Genomic DNA, 11,656 nt, shown 5'->3' on the forward strand with positions numbered 1-11,656 from the left:
AACAAGCAAAGCTATGTGCGAAAGTCTACTTGCAGACCTATTTGGTTACATCAGAGAGCTTTAAAGAGGTTATGTGCTAATGAAATTCTCTCCTAGTAATTAAATATTATCTTTATTTTACCATAAGTTTCCCATGTTGAATGTTTAATTCGATTTCTAAAATTTAACTACTGGGGGGGGGGGATTCTTTGCGTACCTAAATTAGCGCCTGGCAAAGCATTACTCACATTAATTTAATTAATTTAAATAACAAAATTTTGTCAGAGTATTTAGAATAATTTGTAACAAATCGCACCAATGCATTCAAATAGTATTTTAATTATTTTTGTAAGAACGAATGGATTATTTATTTTTCTTTACGATGAAAGGAACTATTTTAATATTTCTTTAATAATTAAATTAACTATTCATGAATAAATTTGAATAACATTTTTTCGTGAGTAAAATTTGTTTTTCCTTCAATCTTGAAAATGACTATTTTTCAACAATGAAAACAACATGTTGAAAATAGCTATTTAAAAAATAAAAATAAAAGAACTAAAATGTGGAAAGGCTGAAGGAATAGATGAAATACTTGCAGAAATCCTGAAACAACTTCAGAAAAAAGGAACTGAAGAAATAACCAAAATAATAAATTTAATTTATAACAAAGGAGAATTACCAAAATATTTTATGACCTTAATATATATACCTATACCAAAGAAAAGTAATGCAGTGAACTGCAAGAGTTTTAGAACAATAAGCCTTATTTCCCATACATCAAAAATATTTATGAGAATCTTAACACGAAGAATTGCATCTAAAGTGGAAGAATTTCTTGGAGAAGATCTGTTTGGTTTCAGCAAGGGTACGGGAACAAGAGATGCGATTGGACTGTTAAGAATAGTAAGTGAAAGAAGTCTGGAAGTGAATAAAGAAGTTAATATCTGTTATATAGATTTTGAAAAAGCTTTTTACTTTGTAAAATGGAATAAGATGGTGGAAGTAATGGAAAAGATTGGTATAGATTGGAAAGACAGAAGGCTAATTATTTCACTATACATGGGACAAACTGCCATGGTGAGAGACATATATTGTACAACAGAACCAGGTATTATTGGACGAGGAGTAAGACAAGGCTGTTCTCTGTCACCAATTTTGTTTAACATGTATTCCGAAGCAGTGTCAAGAGAAGCACTGGAGAATTCGGAAGAAGGAATAAAGATTGGAGGTAGACAGATATTTGCAATAAGATACGCAGATGACAAGGCATTACTATCAAACACTGAAACAGGACTACAACATCTGTTGAATAGATTACAGGAATCCTGTATCAATTATGGAGTGAAAATTAACATCAGATAAACAAAGGTAATGAAAATAGCAAGGAAAGAGACAAATATGGATATCAGAATAAATGGGGAAAATTGAATCAAGTAAAGACATTTAAATATCTAGGAAGTGTGATTAGCAGTGATGGAAGATGTCAAAGTGACATAAAAGCAAGAATAGCGATGGAAAGAGATGCCTTTAATAGAAAATGGAATTTATTCAGAAGTAGAATGGACAGAAACCTAAAGAAAAAACTAATAAAATGTTATGTGTGGAGTGCTGCCCTCTATGGAGCTGAAACTTGGACATTGAAGAAAGAAGAAATTAAGATTTTTGAAAGCTTTGAAATGTGGATTTGGAGAAGGATGGAAAAAATCAAATGGTCAGAAAAAATAACTAATGAAGTGGTCTTAAAAAGAGTAGAAGAAGAAAGAAGTCTGTTAAGGAGGATAAAAAGAAGCAAGGGAAACTGGATCGGACATATTCTGAGAGGGAATGGAATCATCAGAGATGCCATTGAAGGAAAAATAGACGGGAAAAGACCCAGAGGAAGAGTGAGGAAAACAATGCTAGATGACATGCTCAATGGAGACAGGTACGCAACCTTGAAAGAGAAGGCTCAGAACAGAAGAGAGTGGAACGAAAGTTTCTGCTACTAAAAGAAGAACCTGCTCAATTGCAGAATACTCAAGAAGAAAAAGAAGAAGAAAATAACATATCTTGAAGACCACATTTTTCCAACAATTAAGAGGGCATATATTGAAAATGACTATTTTTCAACAATGAAAAGAACACATGTTGAAAACAACTCTTTTTTCCAATAATGAAAATAACTTTTTCTTGAACAATGAAAAGAACTACATATTTTTTGTCAACAAATGAATTGGTACATACAAAATACGCTGCTAAACAATTCATTTCTCTTCCTTAATAAACCAGTGAGAGATTAAAAAAAAAGGCAAGCTAATTCTTCACCTCTTCTTCATATTATATTTGACTTAATAAAAATTTTCTTTAAATAACGATAGTGACGGAGATTATTTCAAATATTTGAAGCTTTAAATTTTGTGGTGCCAGTAGCAGCTAAAATAGAAGGGAATTGGATTGGCTTATAAATAAAAGAACTGATTTCAAAAGATCGGAGTTTCAAAAATAATGTGACCCTATCTGAAATTCAGAAAATGTTCTAATAAACAAACCAGGTACAAAATTATAGTAAAAAATTTACTTACTTTCTTGTAAGTAATTTTTTTACTATAATTGTGTATTTTATTTGGGATCCAGGATTAAAAAATTGAACGTAAAAAATACTCTTTACGAGAAACCAAATTAATATGTACAATTATTTTTCGATGTTATTAAATCATATTAAAAAGAATATATCGGTAGCGCCATCTATACCTCATATTTTTCCTGAACAATTATTGTCCATTTCGTGGTTGTCATAACAACCGGCTATGCTGTGCTGTGCTGTGCTATTCTAAATAACCATTATTGTCCATTGCAGTTTCCATGACAACTGCATATCATATATCGACACTTGGAGACGTTGTTGTTCGAAACAATTACCGTTCATATCACAGTTGCCATAACAACGCTCATACATCGATACTTGGAGAATGTGTAGTTTCTACACGAAATGTTCAATCTACAGTGCTAATCCGTAATATTTTTCCGCTCATCGGAAACGCGTGTATTTCCTAATTTTGCATGGATTTTTGCCTGTCACGTCTTGTGTTGCAATTCATTCCTCAGCGTCATCCTTCCGTGACAGTTAACGGCCGACCTTTTAAACTCTTGCGCTGTCGAAGGCTTCTTGAACAGAGAAATGAAAGGAGTATTCTTGGCGTAGCCAAAAGTTATCTCTGACATAAGCTATCAACTCGGGTGACATGAATATAAAAAAAGGAAATAAAACTCGTGTTTTTCTCTTCGGATCGGCGCAAAAAAAAAAAAAAAAAAAGGTAAGGTTGGAAAACGCTAAGACTATTTTGAAATTTCCTAGGGAATGTGCTGTATATTACGAGGGGTCTGCTGAAAAGTTGTGATAATCCCCATGAAGGAATTGAGGCAGACCCATATAACTTACACATATTCCCCACAAGGTATTATACACTTGTAACGATGCCGCTGCAATTTGCAATCCTCTGAGATAAAAAATCTTTCCCTTGTTGCACAAACCAGTTCTCAGCTGCGGATTTGACTTCATCTGTGGTAAATTTTGTTCCATTCAAGTGTTTCTTTATATTAGGGAACAGGAAATAGTCAGATGGGGCCAGGTCTAGCGAATAGGGTGCGTGCGGCAGACATCGAAAGCCCAAGATGCGTGTTGTCTGTTGGGTTTCACGAACAGTGTGAGCAGGTGCGTTGTTCTGCAAAAGCAACACTCCTCTACGCAGTTTCCTTCAGCACTTCAATTCGTTCAGAGTTGTTGAATAAACTGCTACTATAACAGTTTCATGTTTTCGGAGGTACTTAGTAAAAATTACACAATCCATATTCCAAAAGACAATGGAAAGGATCCTCCCTGTCGACTTTTGGATTCGGAACTTCTTTGTGGTCTCTACTTCATTGACTATTGTTTGGTCTCTGGATCATAGTGACGAAGCTATGTTTCATCAATTGTTACAATATGAGCTAAAAAACTTGCAGCTGATTTCTCAAAATGACCCAAAATACACGTTCTCTCTTTTGGTTGGCATTCAAACATATGCAGAAGCTCCCACTTCGCTGGGAGCTTCTGCATATCCAAATGTTGGTGGTTAATAACCCCAGTTCATTCCTTAGATATCCCCAGAGCCTTTACTAAGTTTTGGCTGGTATTCGTCTATCATCAAGGATCATGACATACCCTGCATCGATGTTTTCAGGTTTGATTGATCACTTTGGAAGGTCTGCCTAACGGGAGTCTGTTGTCGCCGGATGCCCAGTTTTGAACTCGGTCACCATCTATCAACTGTTGGATATGCTTGGCCACAGTTCCCTAAAGTCTCACACAAAGTTTGGTAAATCTTAGTTGCGGACTTTTTTCTGCAGCACGAAAAATTTGACGGCCTGCAGCTCTGTATCTTTGAATTTCTTCGAAGCCTCTAACATGTCTTCTTTTACATACTAAAAGTAAAAGAAAAAAAAATATTGCAATTTGAGGAAACATGGGACTTTAAGATATATTCTTTCTCTCTTGTGATTATATCACCTACTTTGATATAATTTTTGTTCTAGGTGTTTATCAGAAGATTTCAGCATTTTATATATATATATATATATATATATATATATATATATATATATATATATATATATATATATATATATATATATATATATATATATATATATATATATATATATTCGAGTCTAGTCGGCGACTAGAGGAAATTTTTCTAAGCCTTTTTTCGACCGGTTCCCGAGTTAGTCGATCTCTGGCACGGGCAAGCAGGTTTTTCCTCCCGGAAACTCGGGTTTTTCGTCCTGTAAATTCAAGAAAATCGACCGTAGAACCCACATTATTTCAGACATTAAATATATTGTGTTAGGGTTAGAGACCACGAGATGGCGGCACATTTGAGCCGTCTCTCTTCACTGCGTACCGCTTAATTAGTGATAGCCTTGGGCCATCTGTCTCTGATTGGGTACCAGTGGAGATTGAACTGCCCACTCAGCCTCCAAAAGTTAGATAGGGCTAAATGGCCTCGCCTACTCCCGTATATACGGGAATAAAAAGGCGTTAGCTGATTTTTTTTTTTTTTTTTATATATATATATATATCACTCCCACACACGAGAGGCCACAAGGACAAATAATGTCCTGTGTGGCCTGGGGAGTCAAAAGCAAAATAATCTATTGATATTACTCTTGAACAGCTGGCGTTTGTAGTTCTTGGCGAATACATTATAGCGAAGGGTGTTTTACAGAACCGAAGATGGGGTGGAATGAAAGATAAATGGGAGTAGCAGGTTTGGCAGCTGTTGCTCGTGTCGCTGTAGATTTAGCAAAAATGGGGGAAATAATGGAAGTTAATTCTGCTAACAGAGCCCTGAGGGACATCTGCATTAACCCGGCGCAAGTGAAGTGGAAAAATGTAACAAAAGTGGTAAAGTCCCACAGACCCACCCAAATAATTTATCCTTCGCCAAGTAAAAGGCTCCCTCTGTGGATCCTCTGAAGATTCTTCCTCACATCAGACAGTTCTGCATCAGACTCATGGTTACTGACTAATTCTAAATCAATTTCACTATCATTATCATCTCCGCTAAATGACTCCTCGTCTGTCAAAGCGTCATCTATAAGTTGACGTAATTTCTGTTCTGCTTGCTCGTAACTCATCTGGTAAAAAAAAAGAAGATATTATTCTCAAAATACCCTCTAAATATATACAAATTAAGTGGATATTGAATCCAACATTATTTCAAAGCCGAATATATAGAAACTACAAGATTTTCGTACCGAATATAGAAACTATAACAATATCGGCGGATCCAAGCGCAAGCAAACCTTTCATGACAGGGGCAACTCGTGGTAAAGGTGGAGTAAGTTCTGATCACTTTCCTTAGTATTTTCCCTAATGCAAAATACATCTCCTTGTGGACATGTATGATACTATGCATTATTGGATCCGCCGATACTTTTACAGTTTCTATTTCTATATTCAGCACGAAAATGTTGTAGTTTCTATATATTCGGCTTTGAAATAATGTTGGATTCAATATCCACTTAATTTGTATAATTTTGCATCGCCGAAGTGAAGCCTTTTGGCTCTTTATTCCAGTACCCTCTAAATATTTACGGAAACGTATTTGGCTTATAGTTGGGATGCAAAAATATAGAAGACACAGCAGTAACGATAATTAGTAGAAGATACATGAAAACAACTTACATTTCGGAAGTAAATATAGTCACACTTTTGGAAAGGTGGGGTCTGGTGGACCCCAGCACACTTTATACCTATGCAAAGTAAACTTGCTTGCGCGTAACAGCCTGTTGTCTATGCCAGCGTCGAGTAGTGGGTTACGGGAGGGGAAGCTGTACTGAGGCATGACTCACTGCCACGCGTTGTTAAAAAGTTATAGTCAATTTAAATCTTTGGGGTTTGTGACACCCCACCTTACTAACGCCAGGTTAAGAAGAAAATCTGAAGAGAGAGCACCTTCTACCTTTACATAGTGGACAACCTGAGGGAAAAGTGGAGATCCAGTTACAAAGGGAGGATGGCAGACCATAAGATGGCAATTTATGATAAGTCCTGGATGACAAACCCATTCAAATGCACTGCAAAGTCTGAATCGCCAAGGACGCTGTAGTAGATCATAAAGAGATGATTTTTATTATGATATTCCATTTGATAAAATAATATATAAATTTATTCGGTTTCCGTAAATAAACCACCGAAATAAAAAAAAAAGTTATTATTATACTTAATTAAATTTCATAAACAATGAATTTAATTTAATTCAAATTCTTAAGAAGCTAACGTGATGATTTAATATTTTAAATAATTTAAAAAGGCTATGAATCCACAGCCTGAGAAGCTCATTCAAAAATTATTAACTTAAACTAGAACAGTAAAATTTAAGATGAAAAAAAAACGTAATTTAAAATGTAAACGATAGATGGCGCCACAAATCGCAATGAGGTCATAAGTTTTTATATCCAATAAAATCATTCGTATTTTATTGTTGCTATCCTGCTGTGCTCAGCAGTGCGTTTTTGGCCGATAACAAAACAATGGGTGGTATTTCATATTTCTTTTCTGATAAATAATATAGAAGCATTTCAGAAAGCTATCTTAAACAACATGTTAAAAGATTCGGAGTTTAAAAAAAAAAAAAAACGTGTTTCAAAGAGATGGATAGTTTAGACTGGTTGAACAAGTGATTGCATCAATAGATGATCAGAAGAGCAATTTCCGTTGCTATGGTGATCTCGTGCGACATTGAGAACATCTAACGGACACAATGGATAGCCATCTGAACAATTCATTCAAGCGCTGGCAACAGAAATCGACATTAACAGATAAATATGTCCTTTTCATTTCTTTTCAACTCGCTGAATCTATTTGCGCCCTCTAGTGTTTGGAAAAACTCAAGAATATTAAAGTTTTAGTGCACTTTTATTGTAAGAAAAATGAGACTATTGTTCGGCAATAAATGCATTTATTGTTACCTTTTATCCAACGACATCGTCGTGTAAACCAAACATAACAACAATTAAAAATAATGCATTATTAGTGACTTTATCCATAGTTTATTTCAAATCGAAATAGAATATGACGTCACAATACAACAACACATTTTTTTTTGTACGAGTATATCCATATTATGATGGATCATTAATTAGATATGAGAACAGTATATTTTTTATTTGATACAGAGAGAGAATTGATTACACAGTTACTGAGGATGGTAGAAACGGACCAAATGCTTTGTAGATATCAGGTGTAACAGTGCAAGTCTCTCCAAACATGTAGCAATGAGTCTGGAGTGATGGAATCCAGGTTAGTGGTCACTGATTACGTGGTAGGTTTCCAAATGATGAAGAAGTTAGCTGTTGATGAAGATATTTCATAGAATTACGTATCAGTGAATGAAAAGCCTCATGGCCTGGGTTTGAATCCCATCTGGAACGCGAAGAATCTTTGTAAGAAATGTTCAATAGCTTATAAGGAGATGGTAGCTTCTTACACTGGAAAGTTTGATTTTTTTTTCATCTATAAAATGGACAAACACTCCAGAGAACTCACGCTATTAAATGACCCAATATATTGATCTCGTAACGTCAATTCCTTTGGTAATTCAAAACAGAAATGGTCCTAATCAGAAGATGGAGTAATATTATATAAGATTTTTAAAAGCTATTGATTTACGATACTCTGTTGCGTGCAGGCATAGATAACAAGCGAATGAGTAATTTTTATATAAATTCAGGTTTTTAGGACAAACGATTTGCAGATTTTTTTTCTTACGTAATTAACCTCGATCCAGTTGACTATATAAAAATTAAATGAAGAAACCTATTATAACACATAATGTGCAATCGTTTGGGTTATTATATTAATCAAAACAAACTTGCCTAATAATATATTTCCGGTAACACGCATACTGCATATTGTTGCATAGTAGCGCTATCTAGTAGATGATCTGAAAACTAAAACTAAGCGGTATCGCAGGGAGGTGACAAGGAAGAGAATCAGTACGGTAGTTACTTGAAGATTATCTTACGGCAAACAGACAAGTTTTCTTTCACGTAACTTTAATGGCATCGACCTGCGTCTATCTGAACCCACTTTACATTTTTTCCCCTTTCTTTCATTCCCTCCCTTCTATATTCCGGTTTTCATAAGCTTAAAAAAAACAACAAAAGTATAGCAGTGTTAGTAGAATGACGTCATTCAGTTAAACTGTGGTTGGAACGTGTATATTTCAACACGCGGTAGTTGCACGTTTTAGTGGAGCAGACGATAATTGCAAAATAATCACTTTATTACCAACTTTGTAAGTTAGTTTCGTATTTTATTGTGAATATTTTATTGTGAAATTTACTGAAGAAGTTGTTCGCTAGGCGTCGTGTATGTGTGTATGGCCTTGAGTGGCAAATCGCTCATTCCTGTCGACACTGATACTTGACCCTGAGTTGGCCAGAATAATATTTCCATGGTGTTCTCTGAATTAGAGTCGCAGCATTCTGGGGGTCAATTAATGTCCTAATTTTGTTAGCAAGGAGGTTTTTGATTACAGTCACGCTGTATCTGTGAGGTAAGACGCATGAAATTATAAAAATATATCACTAATCGTAAATTATGATAAAATAATTACAGAAAAAATTCTTTAAAGTAATATACAGGAAATCATGTTTTTTAAGGGGGTGAGGTGGGGGGAAATCGCCAACTCTCGCCTGTTTTTTTACATGTTTCGGAAGTGAACTCGATTGTATACTGGACATCCGGTGCATAAGACTGTTTATTATTTGGTATAAGGTCAGTTGTCTTATTATCAGCAAGAGAGAGGTCATGAAGTTCATGGAACTATTCAGTAGGCATGACCGTATTTATTATCTAAATTAAACAAATTAGAACTAGCTTTTGTAAGCTAGTTCTTATGACAAACTGATTGCGTAAATAACAGCACACAAAATGAAGTAGCAAATAATTAAACAAAATTTATATTTTAATAGCAGACGATGGAGTCTGCAAATGAATGAAATTTACTACATTTTAACAGCAGACGATAAATTCTGCAAATGAATTAAAATTAATACATTTTAATAGCAGACGTTTGATTCATTCCGCAAATGAATTCAAATTAATACATTTTGATAGCAGACGATGGATTCTGCAAATGAATGAAATTTACTACATTTTAATAGCAGACGATAAATTTTGCAAATGAATGAAATTTACTACATTTTAATAGCAGACGATAAATTCTGCAAATGAATTAAAATTAATACATTTTAATAGCAGACGATAAATTCTGCAAATGAATTAAAATTAATACATTTTAATAGCAGACGATAAATTCTGCAAATGAATTAAAATTAATACATTTTAATAGCAGACGATAAATTCTGCAAATGAATTAAAATTAATACATTTTAATAGCAGACGTTTGATTCATTCTGCAAGTGAATTCAAATTAATATATTTTAATAGCAGACGATGGATTCTGCAAATGAATGAAATTTACTACATTTTAATAGCAGACAATAAATTTTGCAAATGAATGAAATTTACTACATTTTAATAGCAGACGATGGATTCTGCAAATGAATGAAATTTACTACATTTTAATAGCAGACAATAAATTTTGCAAATGAATGAAATTTACTACATTTTAATAGCAGAATAAATTTTGCAAATGAATGAAATTTACTACATTTTAATAGCAGACGATAAATTCTGCAAATGAATTAAAATTAATACATTTTAATAGCAGACGATAAATTCTGCAAATGAATTAAAATTAATACATTTTAATAGCAGACGTTTGATTCTGCAAATGAGCTGAAAATTAATACATTTTAATAGCAGACGTTTGATTCATTCTGCAAATGAATTCAAATTAATACATTTTAATAGCAGACGATGGATTCTGCAAATGAATGAAATTTACTACATTTTAATAGCAGACGATAAATTTTGCAAATGAATGAAATTTACTATATTTTAATAGCAGACGAGGAATTTGATAAATCAGCTGAAATTTATTAAAATTTAATAGCAGACGACGAAGTAACGATTAAGCTGAAACTTACTACATTCATAGCTTATAGTTCAAAGTAGACTTTTTTTTTCGAGTTCCAATTTTCAGTTCTAAAAGCTCTTTGTGCGAGTTGCAATGTTAAAGTTGTAATGCATAAAGTGATTCTTGTTACGTGTTTGAATTTCTAAGCATGGGGGGGGGGGGGGAAAGCATATCAGTATTGATCTGCAAGTATAAAGTGAAGGAAAGTGGTCTCCGTTTTCAGCGACTGTTGTTGACGAATCTCGGAAGCTATCAGTTTCGCGGTTCGGGACCAGCTGTTACAGTGACCGAGGGTAGACACAAGTTGCTACTGACATGAAATAGGATCGGACATCCGGGGTATTGACACCGAGTGACCTCTTAAAATGCCGGATATTCCAATGCGTGATATTTGCGGAATGACTTAATTTAAATAGCGATTTAAGTTTAGAATTCGAATTGAAACGTATTAAAATATTAAAGCGCGCATTTATTTTTTTCATTTTGAGTTTTTTTTATTAGAGAAATTTCCTTGCAGTATCTCAAGTTTTCTTTACAGTCATGTTACACTTGCATGGACCAGGTTTACCACCTGCGAAGGGTCTCTACAACCCTCAGCTTGAGCGCGAGGCATGCGGAGTCGGATTTATCGTTAGCATAGATGGCATTCCTTCTCATAAGGTAAAATGATAATAAAAAAAAATCGTCATTTGTAATGGAACATTTTTATGCCGGTCGATATCAGATTAGGCTTAACTTTTTTTTTTTTTTCTCTCTTTCATTCTAGTTAATACGGGATGCTGAGACAATTTCGAAGCGGATGGAGCACCGAGGCGCATGTGCCTGCGACAATAATACTGGAGATGGCGCTGGAATCCTTACGGCCATTCCTCACTCGTTCTACAGGAAAAGATTGAGGTAAAATTTGCGCTAACTCAAATGAAATGGCTTAATTTTTTTTTCCTTTGCAACCATACAATATGGTGACTTGCAATTTGGTTTCGTTACTAAGAAACTGATTATCCTTCGGCTTGAAAGAAGACTTATCGGAATAAACATTGAGATCTTTAAACTTTCAAAGAAAATGGGACATTTTCAGGAGTCTTCTCCTATTAATAACCAGTAAT

At 34.3% G+C, this 11,656-nt stretch overlaps 1 protein-coding gene across 4 annotated transcripts in view; it reads left to right on the top strand.

Moving 5' to 3' along the window:
* LOC150095931 (uncharacterized) overlaps nt 1-11,656 on the top strand; it is a 164,809-nt gene that overhangs the window by 124,665 nt on the left and 28,488 nt on the right. For 2 of the 4 annotated variants that reach the window (XM_090409356.1, XM_090409353.1), the window contains 2 exons: nt 11,089-11,210; nt 11,317-11,447. In XM_090409356.1, coding sequence (XP_090265482.1) covers nt 11,091-11,210; nt 11,317-11,447 — 251 coding nt within the window. In that variant the 5' untranslated portion in view covers nt 11,089-11,090. Of the gene's footprint in view, nt 1-8,559; nt 9,063-11,088; nt 11,211-11,316; nt 11,448-11,656 lie in introns of those variants that run through there. The other 2 variants (XM_090409355.1, XM_090409354.1) reach the window with 2 other exon arrangements.

The sequence above is a fragment of the Typopeltis vanoorti genome, chromosome 19 (genome assembly GCF_054136105.1).
Source record: "Typopeltis vanoorti isolate ZY-2024b chromosome 19, IOZ_Tvanoo_1.0, whole genome shotgun sequence".
NCBI classification, from domain to species: Eukaryota; Metazoa; Arthropoda; class Arachnida; order Uropygi; family Thelyphonidae; genus Typopeltis; species Typopeltis vanoorti.